The 23,851-nt window shown below is 41.7% G+C and overlaps 1 protein-coding gene across 1 annotated transcript in view; it reads left to right on the top strand.

The window, feature by feature from the left end:
- rev3l (REV3 like, DNA directed polymerase zeta catalytic subunit) overlaps positions 1-23,851 on the top strand; it is a 90,846-nt gene that overhangs the window by 20,369 nt on the left and 46,626 nt on the right. Inside the window, exons 2-4 of the mRNA XM_008298289.1 lie at positions 18,110-18,299; positions 18,479-18,553; positions 21,784-21,944. Of these exons, the coding sequence (XP_008296511.1) occupies positions 18,110-18,299; positions 18,479-18,553; positions 21,784-21,944 (426 nt within the window). The remainder of the gene's footprint in view (positions 1-18,109; positions 18,300-18,478; positions 18,554-21,783; positions 21,945-23,851) is intronic.

Genomic DNA, 23,851 nt, shown 5'->3' on the forward strand with positions numbered 1-23,851 from the left:
AATGAGAAGATTCCTACCCAAATTCTGTGTTGGTTTGTGGCACCTTATTAACGCGATTTGTGAGAAATTCAACTACTTTTCTTCTGGCGCAGTTTCCATTTTAATGATTTTAGTGACCAATAGAGGCAAAAGTGACTCAATTTCCTATTAAACATAAAGAAATATCAGGAAAAAAACGTTCTATCATCAACCAGTGATCCTTGGAATTTGTAGAATATTGTCAGTGTGGATGTTTGGTGTTACACTTTCTCTGACCTTGTCACTCCCTAAAATGATGTAGTGACAACAGTAGCATCCATCATGGTCGACAGCTTGATGCTGTGGTGGATGGAGGCTTATGAATTATTATGTGAGCGGCAGTGACAGCTGAGCATCAGTGTATTAAGAAGGTGTTGGATATATTTTACATAGTTTGCTGCCAGAACTATCTCACAGGCCACACTTTTTAAATGATTGATAAAACATTGTAAATTAGACCCAAGGTATGATAAGCTTCTTTTTCGATGGGCTGAGAGCTGGCGATTGCACCATTATTTAAGACACACAGGTGTTTGTTTTCAGTGCTGTTTGAAAGCAATGCATTCCTCTCGTGAATGTTAATGTGGACTCAGTTTACAAGTAAACATCCAGTGTCTTTATTTATCCCTTTTTTGTGCCGTTTCATTCGGCCATTGTTTGTCACTGTTGTAATGTGTGCCAAGTGTCACACAGGACAGAAACAAATCCAGTTAACACGTTGTGAATGACGGATGCATTTTTCCCGTTGCAGAGTTTTGGACAAGCTTCCCCTTGTGCTGTTTGGCTGCCATCTATAGTGTGAACTGCACAGCTCTGATGTCTGTCTGCCTGCTTTCATTAGGCAGCACTCTGCTACTCATGCAGGTCATGTCTCGCCATACACACTCCCCCCATTGTGATTAATGTGAGTGATGCACTTTGGTGCATGGAGATGGGGTTTTTACTCTGTGGGAGTTTGTTGACAGCCTCCCACATTTCCATTTGTCTGTCACAGTGTCCCGTGCCTCCCTCCAGCATTCAGCTGTGTGTGTCGACCTCACTGAGGTGGAGAACATCTGACTCACACAGGATGAATAGTAGCCTTGGTAACAGTGGATGTGGTGTGGACCAGCTCAGCTTGGACCATGTTCCTGTTGCGTCACAGCTCTCTCTGAAGACTCTCAGCCCTCAGACAGCTGACAGATCCCTTCATTGGACATGCTGTGCAAGTGTTTGTAGTTTATCTTCTCACATACCTCTTCTTCAGATCCACAGTCCTTGTCTTACATTCTCCCTAGCGACACAACACAGCGCCTGTCTGCCCAAATGACAGATTACTTAATCTGCCTCGCTGAAGCAAAATGTTTTATTTTTGAACCGATTTAAAAGATATGACAACTTCTTCTACAACACGGTGGCTGGCTTTAAAGCACAAGTCATCCTGATTTAATATTAAGGCTGTTATTTCAAGAGACTTGCTTTTAAATTCTAGTACAAGTTGTTTCTTTAATAGTTGAATAACGTTTTTTTCCCAGAATGTGGTGTTTTAACTTTTTTTTTCCAGCTTCATACTTGTAGATTAACCACACATAGTCCGCACACCCCAAGTTTTCATAGAGTGTTAGCTCTCAGGCCCTACAGACCAAATCCAATCTGGCAGGTCCACATGCAGTCCACCACCGTGTCCGTCCTGGAGTATGATCAGGGATTTAAACCCTGAAGCCACAAGGATTCAACTCACAATCCAATTTCTGTTTGCAAAAACTATGCATTTTAAAATAGAAAATATGTAGATGCTGCACAGCAGTTTGTTTCCCTTTGCTGGAACATAATGACTGGATCAAATGCACAGGATCTGCAAGGTAACATGCATCCGTTAAAATTTTAAGCACTTGATTCCAACACAGAAAGTTCTTTCAAAACCACTACATACTATTGATTATATTTGTCTTAGAATGACATTATATCTTGTATTATTCATTGCTTTCCCCCCCTGTTTAGCATTTGATATGGATGGGCGACCAAGAGAACGATGGATGACATTTACCAGAGGGCTCAATTCAAATCAGCCTCCGGGATGTCACATGAACATCCGCGTTTGTTTGTCTAACAGGCAAGAAATGGATGCAAGGAAATAAGAGATTTCACCTTTGCAAAGAGACTCGAGACTTGTGGGGAAGCACCATCCTGTTATCCACTGTTCACTGTTAAAGAGCATGTCATAAAGTGGGAGTGGGGTTCATTAGCATGGTTTGATTGGACTGTCATTTGCAATTGCTATAGGTCACAGATTGAGAGGTTTGATGTTAAAGGTTATACATTTTTGCAATCATCTCTTTAATTCATTGCCCCGTTTTTCTCCAATTTCCTCTCGCCTTTTGTGTTCTTTAAATCACTTCCCTCGAGTTGTCCATCTTGCTTTTAATTCATCTGTGACCCAGTCCAGATCTGTGGAGTCTGCTGCTCCATCTGCGCCCCGTTCTCACCAGCCAGGCAGACATACAGGAATCTTAACAAGAACAAACGGCAGGAAGGCCGGCCTGCACAATCATAGCGTAGGCTGGCCAACATCACACTGTAGCCAACCTCAATTTCCTTGTTCATATTTATAAAGATTGATGTATCCTTGCTTTGTCTGCTTAACGAAGGTCTGGCATGAAGCACCTTCCAAGTCACCATCTGGTCAGCCTCAACCTGTCTGCTCAGATGACTGGTTCTGCTGTGCCGTCTGTCTCCTCGGCCAGGAAGACGTCTGGGGATAGCTGGCATGCCGTATCAGCGCCGATTCCTCCAGCAGGCCCAGTTTGAGCGACAGGGACATGCTGGCTACAAAGTGGTCATTAAGGGAAAATAAGGAGCTGATTCTGTTTCCTGTCATAAAACTGGGGCAGGAGGACAATGGATTGGTTGGCGTTCACCTACTTCTCCATCATAAATGTTATCTCAGGCACAGGTGATTAGATTTGAATGAAACTTGGGGGAATAATGCACCTCACAGTTTGGGTCTTGCTTTGTCTAAACTGCAGTGACATGACTAAAGTTTTTTGTGCAGTTTCAGCTCTAAACCAAAGATATGATTTTCCAAGATGGGGAATAAAACATTAGTGGTTTGTACCTGTGTTCTGTTTCTTGCTGGTATGCATACTACTGACGAAACCATTTGACAAAAGGCATCTTTACGCATTTTCAGCTCTGTAAGCTGGCCTGAAGCGCTGTGCACATGAGCAAAATAAGAAGTTCTCCAGCTAGTGTGGGACTAGCTTGCGTCATCTCTCCTCAGCCTTTGGCTTGTTGCTCAGGCATCCAGCCAGGACAGGCCTGGCTTTACAGCAGTTGGGAGGGCCCACTTACTTGTCCAGTTAACAAAGCCCAGACAGCCAGAGAGGGCCAGTTTTGGACTTGGACACTGTCATAGCAGTTCCCTCTACTACAGCATAAATTTGTTTTGGGAGATTCTTTGTTTGTAGGTCATAATTATGCAGCCGAAATAGGAACCATCCAGAGATTATAGTATAAGGAAAGGATCCTTTATTTATGTGGACACACAGAATATATTGAGTTTATTTTCAGTCCCAGGAAGAGAAATATCAGTGACCAGTTGTGGTTGTTGCTGGAAGGTGCATTACTTGCATTAAATTAAATTGTTGCATTGGAAAAGTGCCTTATTGCAGGCAGTGTATGTGTCTTAGGTTTGCCTAGACTGCAGTAAGCATCTTTTGCCTGGAGCGCTTCATCTATCCAGTTCTCTGTGGCTGCTTTTTCTTTTACATTTTCTTGCTTGCAATATTTAAAACATCACGAGAAAACTGAGAAATCTCTATAAACCCTGCAAACTACTCTTACTGCTGAGTAACATGATGTATTATGAAGTTCCTGGACCACTACTAAACTGACCTTGAAGGGAAATTGTTTTGTCAGTATGCCCAAGAAGGCCCTAAAATCCATTTCCAACTCTCAATCCAACACAATTGAAAGGTCCAGAACTTTTCATTGAATAATGACATTGCACCATTGCTTTCATTGATGGCATGAAGCTGCTTCCTTTGTAGCTTCTTGATCAAAGCATTCTAGTGGTCAGCTGGCAACAAGCTTTTAATGTGAAGCAGCAGGAAGTGTTCAGTTTGATTGTTTATGGAGGAATTGGCCGGTGTGTGGTGGTCTGAATTTGTGAGGATTCTCCCATTAATACCTAAGCACAGTGAATGTGAGATGCCATTGTTGGTGTTTTATCAGGCTCTGTGTGATGTCTGGCCAGCCGGATCACTGATGGGCTCATTTAATCACTTCAGAGCAGATCTGTTTATACGAGCGAAAGAGTACAGAGGATGAGAGACTGTTATTTAGAGCAAAGTGGTCAGCCTGAAACTTTGTAGTTTATGTTGTGTGTGAGAGAATTACAGAGGGATTTCTTTTGTCCTGTGTTTATGTGTCAAAGTGGTGAGTTGCAGATGTGTAAAACCAGGAGAAAGGCTACAGTACCTTGTATGTTCAAGCAAAGAGTTTATGATGCATCAGTTTGATGCTGCCCTGGAACTTTTGTTGTACATTATTCCCTATTTCTCCAATTTCTGTAAACGCTCTTCTTTCCACCTGTGATTTTCATTAGACTTAATGGAAAAGTCAATTTAGAGGTATTTCCACACTTGCTGCTCTGTTCTGTTCTCCAGTTCTTTTGAGCTCAAAAATGAGCTCACAGGTCCATTGGTAAGAAGTGGACTTTGGTCCAGATCAGGTGTACTCTGGTGCATCAGGTGTAAAAGCTAGCTGTACCAGGTGTACCACTGATGAGGATATGAGGTCAGCATTACTCTGCTGTCTGTCACTTTGTCAAACATGACTACCACTAAAAGATGTCTGTGGTCTCATGATGAAATTGAGTGTTTGCTGGGTATTTGGTTAGATGAAATATCCAAAATCAGTTAAACAGAAGGCAAAAGAATTATGTTAAGAGTGCTCCTGTTCATACTTCCAAAAGGAAAAGCAGCAGCCACATTGGTGTTGTATGAATGATGAGGTAGTGACGGTCGAAGAGTTAAGAAGAGGGACAATCATACTCGGCATGGTATTAATCAAACATACATAATTTGGAACAGTTCTAAGAAGCAGCAGTTTTTGGGTGTTTCCAACAATGTTTTTCATGACAAAGGGAGTTGACTGTTTCCCTTTTACCATGAAAGCAGACCAGATTCTTTAGATTATAATGCATCATTTAATCTTTCTTTCTGGCAATTGTGCTGCCAAATTTAGCAGAATTTGCCCCTGAACTACACAACACTCTTAACTCTTGCTTTGGCAAAGCACCAGCCATCATTACCAGTCAAATCTGAGAGGCCTTCCCTTTTTTCTGACCACTTGAATTTAAATACTTGAGTGGCCACACACTGAGCATTTCAATAAGCCCTTTAGAGGCTGATTGTCATCATGGCTTTTGTATTCGTGATCTAAGATTCTTCCTTTTATGTTATGTCTAAAGACGCACACTGTCAAATAAACTAAGATATTTCAATTGGCTTTACAGCTCTTCTTAATGCATTAAGCGTGTGGGAAATGTGTACTATGAAAACAAACGGACCTTTCTTCATTAAAACTTACTTACATTAACCACGGGTTGTCAGTGTAAAGCACATGTGGCATTTTCTACCTGATTTTTTGCTCCTCTTTTAGTAAAGAGTACACTGGCTTTTGCACTCATTGCTGCTGTGTTTTTTAAGAAGGCAGTAGATGAAGCAATGGTGTTCTGAATGCAATGCATCAATGCAGCAGCAGAGTGTGATTTTCAGCCTTTGGGATGTATGTTGCAGGCTTGTGTGCTTTCTGCAGTTACATAACTGTGAGGGTCTGCAGGTACATGTTTGATGCTGCTCTAAGGGTTTGTTGTTGAAACACTGGATATAGAGAATCAAAAAGTGTTTAGTGCCTGTTGTTTCTCTTTTAAATGTAGACTTGAACACAGTTGTCAGAGATCATTTAATAACAATTTGAAAGGTAGATGTATAGTATGCATATCCCAGCAACACTATTCATATTAGACCTTTTTGGTTATTTTGACTGTATTCCTTTAGGTGGATTGTTTCGGTCATCGTGATTTAGAAAATAAGCCCTCTTGTTTATGTATTGTTTATTCATATATTTTATGAATTTACAGATTTATTAATCTTTCTGCTTGTAGAAGAGTAGGGTTCCCCATTTGGCCAGACTTGCAAAGCCTCTGGAAAAAAAAAAAAAAAATACACAATGCAGGCCTGTGTAATTATGAGGCAGGGAGCATGAAGTCCTCGTCCACTCTCATTCATTCGCTGACTGCTCATCTGTATATTCCATCCCCTCTGTCCTCTCCAGCAGTTAATTTAAGGAGCAGATGATGAGAGTGAATCCATTAGAAAGACTGTGATTTAGAGGGTTGTCACCCTCCTCTGCTCACTCCCCTTCCTCTTATTGCAGTCTTATTGCTCTCCTCCTCAGACACACACACTCTTACTCATCATGTGCATGTGTATATCCCTGCTTTTCTAACTGACATTTCACTTTTCCTCAGTGAATTTATACAAAAGCTTACTTTAAGCACGTTAATACGGGAGCTGTGCTTCACTAACATGTACAGGAATCAATTTGGAATGACCCCCAACGTCATACAGGGACATAACTGCACACATTGCCAGCAATTAACTCATTAGAACAGTGGCAGTGAACAGGAAGGTTGGTGCCAGCACTGGTACCCTGGCAGAGGAGCTATTGATTGGCTGCTCCTGTCACACAGAACAGTTATTTCTGTGTGGAATTGACTATATTTATACATTTGCAGGGTAACACACAAAAAAACACAAGAGTGCTTCCAGTTTCACAGACAGGCTTAAGAATTTTGCGTGGGCGGCGGCTGTTTGTGTTTCCTGCGTAGGCATGTGTTTTCTAGACCGCCGCCAATATCTGAGAAAGAATTGTTCCTAGAAGAGCATATTGGGTTTAGGGGTGTATTTTTCTTTTAATGTAGCTGCAGTACATGAGGAGTCACTGCAGTGGTAATTACCAACACAGAGAGAAGCCTCTTTCCCCCTGTCTGTACTGTCTGTATTTACCGTAAGCTGTCCCTTAAACACGAAAGGCTCCCAATAAAATTTAAAAAACTAAAGATTTAAATAGAGCATCCTTTTGGCTTGAGATCTGGCCTTGTGGCAGATTTCCACCTCACTCTAACCTTCCTGTTCTTACTAAATACAATAATCAATACTGTTAGGAAGCATTTTTTTTCACAATGCAGTCACTGACTTAGATGGAAAGTATTCTCAAAACAAAGTAAAACAGGTGGTATATTTTGCAGTGTAAGGCATTGTTATGGCCTTTGGATTTTATTAGTTGTGTCTCTGTCTGATGCACAAGAGCTTACCAGCAGTATTTTCTTGAGAAGGATTGAAATTCAATTGTTTAAACCACCTCTGCAGCTGGTTTCTCAGACTCACTTCAGTTTTAAAGGTGTCAATGCCTCCATCTCTCCAACACACACATATACGATCCTCCCAAGTGCAGCTATATCAGTGAGTGATCTTTGCAAGCAGCCATTTACAGCGTTTTGGCCCCGTGGTAACAGCAGCTGCAGTGACACTAAAATCGACCTCCTGTCTCCTTCTGTCAAAGAAAGAGGCTCCAGTAAGTTAAACAGATTCTGTCATAGCGAGGACACAACGTATTGTAGTGGTGTTAGATCCCCAATCACTACAAAGACTGAATTATGTGTGGCTGCAATAGTAAGCAAGTGCCCATGAAAACAAAACTTTAGCCATGTGTTTCTGTTAGTTTACGAATGGCTGTTGATCTATTCCCATTAATAATGTATATTTGCTGCAGATACAGATGCTTATATTTGAAAAGTCAGAACGTGATGACAACATATATACACACCGATGAGTCACTACATCCAAACCACCTGCTTATGATTGTGTAGATCGCTCTTGTGCTGCAAAAACAGATCTGACATGTCAGGAAAAGTGCACGGGTCCTCTGGAGGTGTCCTGCGGCATCTGGCATTAGGATGTTGGCAGAGAATCCTTTGGGTCCTCTAGGTTTGCAGAGTGGAGCCTCCTTAGATCAGGCTTGTCCCTGCACATCCCATATGCACAAACGAATTGAGATCTGGTGAGTTTGGGGACTGGGTAAAAGCCTCAGGCTCTTTGTTGTGTTCTTCAAGTCCTTGAAGGTTTTTTTTTGTTTTGCAGTGTGGCAGGACACATTGTCCTGCTGGGGGAGGCTGCTGTCGTCAGGGAGTGCTGTTGCCATGGGGGGTGTATGTGGTCAAAAGGGCATTCACATGAATGCCAGGACCAAAGGTTTCTCAGCAGAACATTGCACTGTAACATGATGATCGATGTTACTCACTTCACCGGTCTGTGGTTTTAATGTGTAGCTGATATGTATAATATGTATGCTTTCTTTTTTTTTTTTTTTTTTTTAAACATCAATATAAGCCTAAACAAACTTGCTGCTGATCTCTTAGATATGTTCTAAAACTGAACAAGACAGATTGTAGTTAAAAAATCTGCTTTTACGTGCCTTGTTTGTGACTAATTATGTCATGCAGCCCCAGTTTTTCTTAAATGATCTCAAACCAACTGTAGCATTTCTGTCCTGTGCTTTCACACATAAGTTGATACAGTATGTGCAATAAGCTACAGTTGACTAATTCATCTATGGGGCTCTTGTTAGTAGCTTTTTGTCCAAACTGTTACTGTTGCAACTAAAGTCTTATCGTATTGTTCTTGTTGCATTTTCTCACCACACAACTTTAGTCCAACTCTGACTTGTATTTTCAGCAGGAAATCCAAGTTGGCCGAAACTGGATTTGTGATCTTGCCTGTATGTTGTGTAATAAAGTGTATAAAATCACATCTGGATACAAGATGCTTGAAATAGCAGAAGTAAACAGGGCGCAATTGTCTTAAAATCTTGCAGTCGGTCTTCTTATCTGACTCTTGTCAAGTCAGCAAACTCTCTTTGTCCTTGAGTAAAAAATACCACAAGAAATCTTTAAAACACTATTAAATTTAGTTTTATGAAACATGGGAATACTTTTTTTTTTTTTTTAACCACAGACTGGCTTTTCCATCCCAGTCTGCATCTCTCTGCCTCTGCTGCTCTCCTCTTCCTTACCGACTTACTCTGTTTCATCGGTTTGGCGTTCAGCCAGGCTGCCTAGTGAGCTACAGACCGACTTTGCCAGCGTGTGTGTGTGTGTGTGTATTTGTGTGTGTCAGATTAACTGGCCTTTTATTCCACCACCTCTTTAAACCGAGTGTGCGTATTTTCCATTTTTCTCGCCGGCGTGACCTCACATACCCTTGTTCTGTACATTTACATTGACACTTTGGCACCTAGCTGAAGGGCATAACAGTGTTTGGGTCCACCTTAAAGTCTTTGCTCAAGTGCACCTTGATTAAAGTTCTTAAGGGTGAGGGAGACTTCCTCCTTCTTCCACCACCATCATCACAGATGCGAGTCCCAAATGCATATTCTACCATTCTGACATTTTCTCTGCAGGCAGTGGGAGTGCTCAGTCCTAGATTTCACACAGCTCTCCCTGGGCCTTTTTAATTAATACCAACAGTGGTTTTATTAACATCTTGTTCCAGCCCTCCCTGTGGCAGCTGTCTGTCTGATTACAGTGAGAGTCAAACTGCACCCCCAAACTGACAAGTAATGAAGGAAAAAATTAACTTTACATACAAGTAGAACCCAGCGAGTCATGTATTTATGGTCTTTTTGGCCCATCAGGATAACTGGCGTCACCGAATGCAAGATCTTGATTACAATGTCGGCGTATAGATCTCAGATAAAACAGTGGTTTTGTTGGACTACTCTTAGTTGCAAATGTGTGTTTGTGCAGGAGAGTGTTCCTGGAAAACAGCACTTGTCCTCAGCTAGCCCACCTTAGTTAAATAGAGGTCTTCTCTTTCTGCCTCTGTGCTCCGGGAGGCACTCATGTATTATGAGCTCAGAGAAGTAATACTTGCAACAGGGAGGAGGATTTGCTGCTTAAACTAAATCAGCAAGTTCTGCAAATTGGCTCTGTATATTTGCATATTTTACCAGCTCCAGAGCAGGGACGGAAAATCACCTTTTTGTCCTTCAGCACCGTCACCGACAGATTCTAATATTTACCAGGAAATGTGACAGTTTTCCCAATAATAAGTCAGACTGTCAAAGCGGAACTGAAGCTTTCATTTGTGGCTGGTTACTGGGCAAAGTGTTAGACAGCGTAAAGAGACTTATTTTTTTTTGCCAAGGAAAAAGTTACCAGTTTGACTGATGGTTGATGGAAATCTTTTTTTTTTTTTTCAGAGCATGTATCCTGTTTACGTTACTGAAGTATACTACTGGACTACAAACTCCTTAAACAGAGCATTCGATGTCATTAAAAAGCCATAGTGGAGCACAGATTGTTGTTTTAAGCTGTGTAGGACATGCATCACTCACATCGTAGACAGCTACTACTTCATTAAAGAGCTAGTTTAAGTTGGCAGGCTTTCCTCTCAATTCAGAACAGACCAAGCTGTTCAGCAGCACATAAGCCTCGCTAAAGCATCCACACTGCCTCCTGTTATTGTCAGGCACCGCTGTCAGTCAGGTTTCTTTATCAGGATTCAAAAATAACATCAAAACTTCTGATATGTCGAGGGGAAAGCATGCGGGAAGCAGGTGCCTGTTTTTATTCAGTAGTTACAATAGTTACACTAGCAGCCTAATTGTTAATTTAAAAAAGCAACTTAAGAGATCCACGGTTGTTGCTTGTAGCAGATTTGTGTGAGTCGAATAGCCTGCTTGTCAAGATTACTGTATGCTTAACCAAGTATGCCAGCGAAAACAAAGGGACAGCAGAAACTAGGGAATGTTGACAGTTTGTCTTAGAGAAATGACAATTAATTGATCAAAATCGCAGAGTTTTGGTTATAATTTTGATTTTTTTTTTTGTCAATGAACGAATAATTTTAGTTCTAAAATATGTGAGTTATATTAGATTAGTTAAATTTACAACATGTAAAAAAGGGTATTTTTGTGTTTTGAATGTACAAATCTCGCTTTCTTGTGGAGATAGTGTTGATTACAACATTATTACAAATGGAGGTATATCTGTTTAATAAGTGAAGGATGTCAAAAACGCTTCAGAAATGCTTCAGTAAACACTAGAATTATTTAACAACATCCCTTTAATTGAAAATTAAATTGGGCAAAATCTGCCATTGATTCAGCTAAGGCTGCAGCCAAACCGATTCATCTCCCAAGTATTTTTTGATGAATAGATTAATTGCATATAATTAATTGTATAGTATATATATTTCAGAATGTGAGCCCTGTGAAATGTCACAAACTGGTGATGAATTGATGAATTACAATCTCTCAGGATCCAAGGCGCCGTCTTGTCTGAGTGTCAGTCCAAAACAAAAAGATATCAATTTCCATTGATTTAAATGCAGATTATCTCCACATTTTAGAAGCTATAACTGTCAAGGGTTTTGATATTTCATTAATTACGTAGAAAATTTGTTGGAGATTCATCATCTGTTTGTCAACTAATAGCTTGTTGTGCAAGTTGATGTATTCGTGTTACACAGCCATCAAGGACGTACTTGGAAAGCGTTTTAGCATTCTTATCTTACTTGCTCTGCTTGTTTATATGCATTGTTTGTCCTCTCTTTTGTGCATATTACAACTTTTCCACTGTGCACCACTTTTGTGTTTTTATTTTGTTGGATTGGTCAGAGCTGCACATCTGTCTATCTGTGGCCCAGCAAGCTAACAACAGGTTAACAGCTGTCTTATTGGCTGATCTGCTGTCCGACAGAGTCTCTTACTGGCTGGTTTTGTAGCTGAGCTGCTGGCTGACTGCTTCACTGACCCAGCGGTGATGTGGTGATGCTGTGCCAGGTGCTGAGTCACAGAGCTGCACTGCCGATTATCATGAGGAAGTGGAGGCTGGGATGAGAAGAGATTTAGGGGGGAGGCCCTTGGCGGAGTGAACCTCCTCTGTCTTGGCGCTCCTCCCCCAGAGATAAGGCCCCAAAGCTGCCACAGCTCCTCCCTCCCTGCAGCCCTCATTCACAAATCTGCCACCAGGAAAGCAGGGAATTACACGTGGTTGGGAAACAGCAGAGCAAAAATAATTATTTGTTTAATTAAAAGACAGTCAATATAGAGCTAATCAGCAATTTTGATGATGGATTTTGTCTTTTATGTGTTTCTGTAGTGTGTTAGAGCTTTTTTTGGTGCACATAAGCCCAAAGTTTACCACACATTTTTAATCACATATTTTCTTTAATGCCTGCTTGGTGGCTAATATTAGAAAAATTAGCCTCCTTGTGACAATTTTCCTTGCTATAACCACTTCTGCTGGTCCTACACCTCTGTACCCACAGTCATTAATCCGTAGTTACGGTACGTAACCAATCTTGGCCCCCCTTTATTGGGCCAGTTGACCAATCAGAGCAGACTGGGCTTTTCAGGAGGGCGGCCTTTCAGAGAAAACAGCTAAAACTGAGTATATCAGACAAAGGATGAGAAGAAGTGCTGCGGCAATTTACAGTATAAGAAGACATTATTTTTTCTTTTACAATAAAGCACAGAAACGTTCCTAGTATACCCCTAAAATATAGTTAGGAACCTGTAAATGTACATAATATGGGTGTTTAAGACAAACATTTTTCTCTTAATATCATTGTAAGTTGTATACTTTTCGGATTTTTGACATGTCAGCTAATATGTCATCTTAAATCTGTCACCAGTATTTGTTACCAATTGTCTGACATTTAGTTAAGTAAACAATAATGCACAGAGCTCAAGAGATTGGCGATTGACCCCTCTCTGCACTGAGCAGAATGAAGACACACTGATTTGAATTAGAGGAATTAAGTGTCCACTGACAGAAAACAGCTGCTGTTGTGTTTCACAGGAACAAGCTGCAGGAAAAAGTGGCCAATTCTAAATTCTATGAATTGCTGTTGGTCCTAGTATTAATCACATGAAGCAGATCAGACATTGGCCTGGTATAACCATTCCACAGGCTTCCTTTCATTATATACTGGCATGTATGTTGCCTGTAATGAGAACTCCCGGTTCATTCACTCGCAAAACTCTTCCAAGCGCCACTTCAAACTGCACACTGTACTTCCTTGTTTTTTGAGGCCTGTATCTACAAAAGCCAGGGCCAAGAATTTAGGAGCAGCCTTGGGAGGAAACAGGTCACATAGCAGCTTGGTAGAATTTTCCTCTTTGTGGACTAACAGAGCTCCTTTTCTCTGTTCTCACTGATTATAGAAGACAAATTTAAAAAAAATAAAATAAATCATACCATTCCACTACATAGTCGGGGCTGTTTTTGTGTCATGTTGGTCCCTCAACTTAGCTTTAAGTACTACAGTAATTCCTCATGATGTGTGGTATATAATATTGCCTCATTTGCACAGGCCAGGTCACGCTCTGAGCTCACGCAATTGGATTCAGTGCATCCTGGTTATAAAGTGATTTGCAGAGTGGCTGACAGTGATTGACTGGTACTTTGACTTCAGTTGTCGTCCTTTCTGCTGCATTAAAAAGATACTTTAATGAGGATGCAGTAAGTCTGGAGGAATTTAATCAACACAACGTATATATGATCATCCTGACAGTGTCATAAAGATCTTGGTTAATTGCTCAGACCTATGTTTGACTCCAGCACAATAATGAGGCATTCAGATGAAAGCTGCAGATTTCTTCTAAAACATGACATCCAGGTCTTTTCACGCTGCTGCTGCTTTCACTTGTCTGAACACTCTCACACCAAAACATATGCACACTCTGTCTTTCTTACTCATCTCCTGTTTTCATTTTATTCCTCTGTCTTTTCTCCCCTCCCTGTTTTCTCTCTTGTGCAGACCAGCACCTCTCTGTGTAATTTTTCCTCTCTTTCTGCTCTTCTTCTCTTTCGTTCTGTCCTGCTTTCTCAGACAGTCCTTCTCCCTCCATCTCTCTTTCTGTGGTCTGACCAGCTGGGTGGAAAGAATCACTTGTTTATCTCTCCCGCTGTCCGTCAGGGGCTTTTGCTTTGCCGGCACCGTTGCCTAGCAACTGCAGCAGAAGCCGGCATTGGCTGCTTGTAATGTGTGAGAGAGAGAACGATAGAGAGAGAGAGGGACTCCATGTTGACTCGGCAGACTGAGGACAGACAGACGCATGCCGGCTTCACCGCTCCCTCACCGCCGGAGAGGCTGCCAGCCTTTGTGTGACTCGCAGAGCAGCTACACACACCTTGGCCATGTTCAGCAGAGACACACAAATACAGATTGCAGACTAGACCAAGGCTTACTGATCCCACTGTCTGTCTGCAATTCACCAGCTACCATTCTGCGTTTTCATTAGCGATTAATCCGTTGTTTGTTTATTTGATTAACCCGTTCAGGGTTCCCCCCCCCCCAATTTATCTGCCTCTCACGCTTAAAGTATGCATCTGTTACGCATTTTATTTCTGAGAACGACCAGAGCATTTCACAAAAGGAAAATATTTCATGTGACTAACTGCATGCAAGATTTATGATTATGCACCCAGAAAAATGCAGTTGCAAAATGCGTTTTATGAAAGATGTGAAGTATGACAACTCATTACAGCACAGTAATCCGTGAAATCTGTGAGGTTTGACTTGCTTCTGACGAATGCCTTCAGAAATTTTGTACACAGATATATGCTTCATCTCCTATTCACATCGACTGAAGCCCAGACAACAGACAAAACCTCTGGCAGACTCTGGTTGATTCACTGGTTACTGTTGACCTTTGTTGAAAGCTGATGTGTGTGACTTTTACATATATTAATCCCAAGCAAAATTCTTGAAACAAGGGGAGACCTTTTCCTGGACTGATCAGACCTCAGTTACATCGAAGCCCATGCCAAACAAATTCACAGTGCTGATTAAGCCTATCAGTGGGAGTGAAATCTCTCTGTATTTCTGTATATCACTTGAGTAAATGCGAAATACAACAAGATTTACAGTGTTACATACTGCAGTATTGATCTGTCCAGCCACACCTGACTATCTGTGATTGGCTTATTTCTGCTGATCAATATATTGGCTCGATCTCGAAAAGGACTCAACAAAACGTGTACATGAGGTTGAAATCGCCATTAGGTTTGCAGCAAAAGATTTTCTGATGATTATTGTATTTATTAACTTCAGAAAACAGTGAAAAATGCTCTTTACAATGTTTTTTTGTTTTTGTTTTTTTTAAGACCACCAGTAAAAAGTTACAGTAATGTTCAAGACAAGAATCAAGATCTTCTGCTTTTAAAATCACTTTCATGGTCATTTGATTGTCAAGTAAGCTGCCTGTGTTCTGTTGATCATCTAATTGATTAATCCCTTAATTGTTCCAGCACTAATCGCTGTAACAGCAAACAGTGAGGGATTACAAGAGTGACAGTAAACACATCAATAGCTCTGGTCCTTAAGAGCAAATTGAGCTGACAGTGAGATACATCTATTGGCTCCTGAGCAGAAAAATGGTGCGCAAAAAGCCGGCAAAGTGAAATGTTTCTACCATATTTTTACACATCCAAAGGTGATATATAAAAAGGAAAACAGCAGTATATCCTTACATTGTTTTTGATTAGGCACAACTTGTCATGTAGTACAACCTCATTTGACTACTGTGGACTTCAGAGACTTTGTTCATAAAGTGGTGTTACAGTTTTAGTGAGGTTGAATATTTTATAACGCAGTCCTCATTTAGCTGAACATAATGTTCAAGTTAACAAGGCAGAAACTTCCCCTTTTATCTCACGGTGGTAATCTGGTGCGGCTGGTTTTCCTCACACAGAAACCTGCCTCTTTCCACGGGGGACGCTCTGCCTGTGAGCTCCAGCACATGCTGTTCCCTAAATCTTTGTAGCAGCAGCGGTGCACTGATGTACAGTAGAAGTCTGATTCAGGCTTACACGAGGCATGTTCTGAGGATCTCATTGTCTTTCAACACCACGTCCCATCTTGCATCACCCTCCCCTCCTGTTTGGAAGCAGTCACATGTATCGTTGTGCAGAAAGATTCTGGGAATTTTTCCTCCTCTTTTGGAGGCTGCACTTTTGGATCCAACAATCTCAACAATGGTGCCTAGGGGACTGCGGCATCGCATCGCACGCAGCATCTGTCACACCGTGGCATAAGGATGGCGACTTGGCAAGCTGTGGATGTATGCATGTGTGTGCGTTGTGTATGAGGTAGAGGAACAGAGCCAGAACCTCCTCCCCCTTCCTCCTCCCCCCACATCCCTTTCCTCTCCTGAAGCTCTACCACCGGTCATGATGGTTGGGAAGGCAGGCATGTCTCTGGGCATGTGCAGACACGTCTGGGCAGGAGTCAAGCTCCCGCTCAACACTGCCTCCTCCTGTCCAACTGTCTGTCAGCCTGTCACTGGTGCGAGATAAGCAGAGTGAGAGGCTCAGATGTGGATGAACTTGGGCACCTTTGCCTTTGATGTCTTAATTTTTTATTTTTTTTACACTGCTGTTATTATACTTTATGTAACCTGACTAAACACGGTGCAGGCTCCCGACAGCAAGGCGCAGATAAAAGCTCTGGCCCGGCCCGATAATGGCAGGAAGAGAATGAATCGGAGCGTGGTGTCTGCAGCACAGTTCACCTCAGATGACTCTTCAGCAGCAGCAGAGTGCGTGTCTGTCTGGGAGTGGTGCGATGCCACACTGCCCCTGTTATAAATACTGTATCTGCCTCTCTCCGCATCGCCTGACCTCGCTTAACATCACTCAAGACCTCAATCGCCCCCAGTTCTACTCCACCCACAACAACCACCACCACCAATGCTCCTCCTCCCAGTTTTTGTTCAGTTATTTAGCTAATGGGTTGCATTTGCACTGTGTGCGTGGCTGTCATGAATCACGACATTACAGGCTTTTTTTTGTTGCACTCATCCATCTGTGTTGTCTTGCAGTGGGCAGTCAGAAAGTGTATTGGGGTTAAAAAAAAACTGTTTACTGGACCCTCAGCACACTCCATCCATCTCAATTGCAGCCTGTCACTAGATTTAATAGTCTCTGTGGAAGAAGTCACATCAAAGGCTACAGCTGCACAGCTTATGTATATATTCAACAGTGACTGTGCCACTGCATGCTGGGAAATATGTATGAGTAGAGTGGGTTGGTTCATATTGCCCCGATACTGGCATGTATTATGATTTAGGGACACTTTAAGCAAAAATCTAATCAAATACCTACCTAAATGTTGACATGTGGAATCATGTGCAGTTGGACAAAATGTTCCTGCTCTAAAAAGTTTTTAACTCTCTGAACTCCAAGCACACAGGGGGCTCATTTTTCACTGCAATATAAAGTCCTGCACCTCTATGGAAAGAGCACAACCATCACTAGCAGTAGAGAGAACTCAGAAATGTCTTGACATAAGTTTAAAAAACAAAACAAAACTGAAGTTAAATATCTTTGATTATTTATTATGCAAAAGTCGAAAAACCTGGAGTCAGCCTGTGCAACACGAGACAACAGCTGTTACCAATACTGTAATGAAAAGGTGACTCTACATACTATAGATGTTTTGCATCATACATTTTTAAATTGTTTCCATACTTGTCTCCTATCTGCTCACACAGCCTGCATTTTAGCTGAAAAGGCCCTGAATTTTTGTCTCATGACTGTTTGTTGCAGCTGAGTCATTAATTGCTTCACAGTTGCATCGAGGCATGCAGAATTGATTTCTTTTCTTTTTTTCTTTTTTACAGAATCTGGTTAGTCCAAGCAACCTGTTTTTGTTGAAGTTTTAAATGGGACATGTTGAATACAGTGTTATCAATGAAATATCAACATTATAAGCTTGGATTTGGTTCAGGTTCAGAGGAGTAGTAGTGAATAGTTCAAGGACTGTCGGAAAGTTGAAAACACAACAATTCTCTCTGTCTTACAGTGTCTGGTTTTGATAAATGGTGTGATTTGGGGGATTTTTATTTTTATTTTTTTAAATAACTGCCTTTCCAACCCGCCGGTAGCATTTTGGGGTCCACAGTGTCAACATTTGATAAAATTGTAGGTATGGTGTTTAATGTTATTGTATTTTTTTTGTTTGTTTTTGTGTTTCAGGCCAGAAGACATGTCTCCACCTCCACGGTGTGTTCCCTTACATCTACGTGCCATACGATGGCTATGCGCAGAAACCAGAACGATACCTGCGGCAGGTGGCCTTCAGCATCGACAGGGCCCTCAATGTTGCCATGGGAAACCCCTCCTCCAACGTCCAGCACGTCTTCAAGGTGGTCCTGGTCTCTGGCATGTAAGTGATTCATGACTGTTGGTCTTACCGACACAGTTCATCTGAGCTGTGCCTAAAATGGATACTGTGTTTTCACACGGGATTTCATACCCCGATTAAAATTCACTGAAATCCTTATGATGAATGATCAAGGTTTGCATGTTGATTACATTCTGTGTGCTCTTTTTCTTGTCTTGCAGGCCTTTTTATGGTTACCATGCCAAGGAGAAGCACTTTATGAAGATCTATCTGTACAATCCACAGATGGTCAAAAGGTAAGGTTACTGTGGATCGATGCAGTTTAATGTGAACAGGGATCATCCCGAGCTCCTGTTGTTTGATGTTTCTGAATGCCAGACAGTATGCGCATGACTCCGCCAGCTCACTAAACTGAAATCGATTGCTGCGTATTCAGTTGTTCGCATTGATTGGCTGAGTGTGTGTTTTGTGTGTGTGCGTGTGTGCACGGAAGCACACGGGAAGACTGTGAATTATTTGCCAGAGTGATCAGCGGTCGTGGTGACAATGTGAGCTACTGAATCGGTACTTGGCAAAGAGCAAGTGACTCAGAGAGAGAGGGGGAGGGAGAGCGATGGGAAGAGGCTGGAGGAGAGGATGATGTATAACTGAGAGAGTGGAGGGAGTGAGAGAGGTGTAGATGAGGCTAAAATCAGACTGAAAAGTGGCAAAGAATAAGCACAAGTAGGACAAAAAACTAATAAGTGAGAGATAAAAAGGCTTAGGGAAAGAGGAAATGAAGAAGGAAGAAGAGTGGAGTTGAAGAGGTTGAATGGCAGACCTGGCTGTCTTGAATCCCTCTTCAGCCTCTCGTCTCTGATCAGTCAGTCAGTCAGTCAGTCAGCACAGGGGCTCTGACCTTTAAAGGGGAAACATGACTCCAGGACAGACGTTAAACATTCACAAAGAGACCTGCTCCCCATTTATCTTTATCTGTCCAGCAAGTGCATCAAGTGTAAATATGAGGAAACAGGTCGTCCTTTTTTCTGTGTGGATACAGAACATAGTAGTAAGAGGAAAGACTACAATTAGAGATGTGATGATGCACTCCGTTTATTTAAATGTCATAGCTGTTTAATGTCTCATGTGGCTCAGAGAAGTTCTCTAAAGTTCCAATTGTAGCCAAATCAAACCGATAACAGGAGTCCTGTCGTAGGTACCTGTGGAAATCTTGATTAATAGAACAACAGATTTTACCCATTGATGTCTTTTGTTGTGCTGGACATGTGTGTATGTGAGATAAGGCCTTGTAATGTTTTATGTTCCTCACTGTAGCTTTCTTTTTTTTAACCATATAATGCAGAGTGACAGTGAGCTATATGCAGAGATTAAGTTACATCCAGGTAAATTTTAATGTCATTTCTCATAATGACAATTACGTTAAGCAGGAGGTTTGTGGGGCACTCACTGGATAGAGTTGGATGTTTGTTACTGAAGAGGTAATGACTTCTAAGAGTCTTTCTTAACTTCTGTAATGTGTTTCTTTATTCTCAACCAACCTCTGTGCTCTAGTCTCAACATTCTATCCTCAGGCCCAACGTGCAAAGCTGCCGTAGGTGCACAGAAGTACACGTGTGACTTAATTGTGTAGGCCTTTTAAATAGAGCACAACACAAAAAAATCAGTTTTGTCAAGTCAGAGAATGTACTCAACTGACACTTAATCGTCTCTGCTCAGACTTCCATAACTATGAATTCTTCACCAGACAGGGAGGATCTAAGGCTGTGTTTATAGTGCAGCCGAACAGCATGCAATAGAAGCACACCCCTCATTAATTTGAATGAAGCCAGATCATTAACTTCACAGGCAGCTCTGCCAAAAAAGGTCATCCGACAAAAATGTTAAACCTAACTCAACTTTCGCCAGAACACAAAACAGTGTCATCCGTGAAGGGCCTGTGTTGTCTGATTACATGTGTGCAAATGTTCATTCCTAGTGGATTACTTTGTAATATGAGCACTGCGTTTCTGTGGTTTGTCTACATTCTAGCTTTTCAACGAGTCAAACCCTGTTTTAGAGTGTTAGAAATCTCTGTGTAGTGTGTTGGCGTCTAATAAATCTTCAGACTCGTGGGTCTGTTACTCCAACACAATTTCCTGGATCCTATTTGTCTTACCTGAAGCTTCACCCCTCCACCAACATATTGCCTCGCAGTTTTCAGTCTGAACTGCTGCTAACGTTTGGTTCACACATACTGATCTGTGGCAGACTTGAGCACTCAGTTTTTATAGCTGTTTTTGGTTAGTTGTACCAGAACACAGCGAGACCATTCATTTCCTGGTGATGTGTTGCCATGCATTGGTTTTGTTATTCAAGTTGCTTCACAGAGAATTAGGAAACCGATTAATGCAGTGATCAAAAGGAGCACGGTTGATTGTGATTGTGCAGGACAGTTGTAAAATGCAGTGCTTTCAGAGTCTTGGACTCATGGTGGAATATACTAGCATGTTTTTTTAGGATTAATTTACATAAGGTGTCTGCAGATATGAGACACATGACATCTACACCTCTGCTGCAAATTTGTCTTTCTCAGCTTCATCTAAATGCAATACTTTCCTTCTCTATGTTTGATGTAGAGAAAGAACAATTGTTACCCACAAATGATTAACGTCCTCTGTTGAGACCATTCATAATTCACTGACACAACAGCCAACTTGTAGCAGCCAAACCTTTTGGCTTTCAAAGGGAGACCACCTCCTATATTCTCAACGAGGTGTGATCAAAAAGTTCAGAGACTGTGCATACCAAAAGCAAAAGTTGTACCTCATTTAAATGTGGCTGCTATCGTTTTTTTAATTAGTCTTCTTGTGCAGCGGTACACTACTTGCAGTGCTCCTTCCATATTTGAAACGGTTCTGGAAGTTCTGTTCTGTTGGGTGCCGCTATAGCTCACCTGGTTGAGCTGGCTTCCCATGTACAAGGGTTATAGCGGAGGTCGTGGGTTATAACAGTTGGACACTGGGAATACATACACAGTGTACAACCCTGTGAGTGTCACACAAAGAGACGAGCATTCTCTTGGTTGTGTTGCTGACCTGATGTGCCTTCTTTAGCCTTGGACACCACAGGCTTTACCACTGAAAACTGCTGTTAATTCTCTGGGCTGTAGCCAGAGACCCAACTCCTGTCACCAGTGATGTTCCTTGAGATTAAGGTTGATTCAGACATGGAATTTAGTAGAATTGCAAATATGCACCTGCAAGTGGCCAGAATGGGACTTCCAGAGAGCGTTTCAGATGTGGCAGGAGCACTGGGAGCCATGTAGCACTGCACAAGGTCACCACTTCAAAGGGGGTAGTGGTCAGGTGCAATTTTTGCTTTTTATAGACACAGTCTTAGAACATCTTGATCGCACCTCATTCACCGAAAATGGCCTCTTTGTGTGGAACTGAAGGAAAATTCAAGTAATTATCTGTAGTCACTTACGTGTCTTTCCATTATACTTGATGTGGCTGACATTTTACGGAGCCGTCTTTGTTTGTTGCAGAGTGTGTGAGCTGTTACAAAGTGGTGCAGTGATGAACAAGATTTACCAGCCTCACGAAGGCCACATCCCCTACCTGCTGCAGCTCTTCATAGACTACAACCTGTACGGCATGAACCTGGTTAACCTGGGTGCTGTCAAGTTCCGCAGGAGTCACAACAAAGGTAAGTTATAGAGAAGGAGAGGTCACAATTTATCACCCCTCATCTAAGGGATTTACTTTCATTTTCTTGTTTACTTTCCTTTTTTGGCAGGTTTGCTTTGTTTTTCCTTTTTCCTTCGAGCTGCAAACTGCTTTGATATAATTTTTATTTTAACATTTGATTACAAAGCTTACATATAAACAAAATCATACTCAGAAAAAAAAAAGCTATGAATTAAATCTGACATTTGCTCTCACCTCCTACCCTCTCTCTGTTTAGGACAGTTCTTAGTCCACACATATGTTGAGCCCCCCTCTGCTGTCTCATCAGCTTTAGGACGCAGAATGCACTGCTGTTTTTTGTCTCTGCTGGACAGTTGGCAGAGCTGGGTTTCTTACTGTTCACTTCATTGTTACCCTGTGGCACAGCAGGGATGGAGAGCAGGCCAGGGAAGGCTGCCATGCCTTGTGTCATATCGGATCAGTCCTGATCTCACCTCTGCCTCAGGATGCCTCTGTCTTTTCAAAGCTCTCTCTGTTCTCATCTCTAATGTTGCCTTCTCGCTTCTCTTCACATGTTTGTCTTGTGGTCTTGGCTATTTTCTCTCTTTCTCGCTCTTTGTACTTGCTTCCTCTGACCTCTTTGCAGCTTCTCACCAAGGAGGAAAAAGTAAAATGTAGTGGAAGCACACCCTCTCCTGACAATAATTTAGGAAGCTTTTACAGAAATAGGAAATTGGTGAAAAGACTGAATCAAAAGGTGTGAAGGCAGAACAGGCAAGCAGATATTGGGTGTCGGCAGCAGGCACTTTGCAGTCTCCAGACTCTCTCGCTCGTGTTTGCCTGAGCTCCCTGTAGCCGAGTCCTTTGGAGCTCTGTAAACTCTGCAGAGTGACAGTCCACAGACTTGCTGCATCTTTTCCAGGTTTTGCCTTCAAACACTCTGATTTATAAGGCTTCCACACACCAAAAACTGCATGTGACAGTTTATAGAATGTAAACAAAACACAGGGAATACTTGTCAGCTTTTCTTTGTCTAAGTTTAGCAACTTTGCAAGCAGCTTTATAAAAATAAATTGTCGTCTTCCCAGTAGAATCACAAGAAATAATAATACTCTATTCTTGGCTACTTTGTGTAACTGGTTACCTCACAGTTTCCTACTTACACATCCAGCTGATAGGGAGCAACATTAGTATTCATTTGGAGTTGTGTTGTAGGCAACCTGACAGTGCAAAACCAACATTCCTTATTTTTAGCTGGTTTCCCAAGCTCCCAGTGAAACCATCTTCTTCTTTAACTGTAAAACGCTGCACTATTTTTGACTAGCTTGTCATTAACTTTGTCTGTTCGGTGCTCAGCATGTACAGTGATCCTTAGTAGCTTACTGATGTGGCTGGAAACTAGTTTACTGGGAGTAGTGTGAGTTTGCTTTTCTAAAAGAAGCAGAAATGTTGACAGAGCTTAGTGGGTTTGACACAAAGTGTGACTCCTCTTACATTACCCAGACTCCGGACTAACTTTTTATATTGGTTATACTGTTGCGCCTGTGTTTCTAATTTTAATACACTAGCACATAATTTAGGTGCCAGGTGGCTAGCTAATGTACATATATACAGATATTCCTCTGTAACTGACAGTACAGAAAAAGCTGTTTCTCACCAAGTTTGCTGCTGCAGCAGGGAGCTATAAAAATGCCCCCTATACCGTTGTGTCTTTGGCATTTTGACAACTTTCCTTTGTTCTGCTTGTACTTGGCCCACAGATCTTCGAAATAAACACAACTCGCACAACTTTCGTGAAATTAGGGCTATCTTAATTTGGACTTTAGTGTTTGGACTTTAGTGTTCGTCAGCATTGTCAGCTTTCATCCAGCTACAGTGAGCCGGTTGAATATCTCTGCACTTATTTTGAAATGTGTCCTAGCTCCT

Source organism: Stegastes partitus, unplaced genomic scaffold, assembly GCF_000690725.1.
Source record: "Stegastes partitus isolate 25-593 unplaced genomic scaffold, Stegastes_partitus-1.0.2 Scaffold1302, whole genome shotgun sequence".
Lineage (NCBI taxonomy): Eukaryota > Metazoa > Chordata > Actinopteri > Pomacentridae > Stegastes > Stegastes partitus.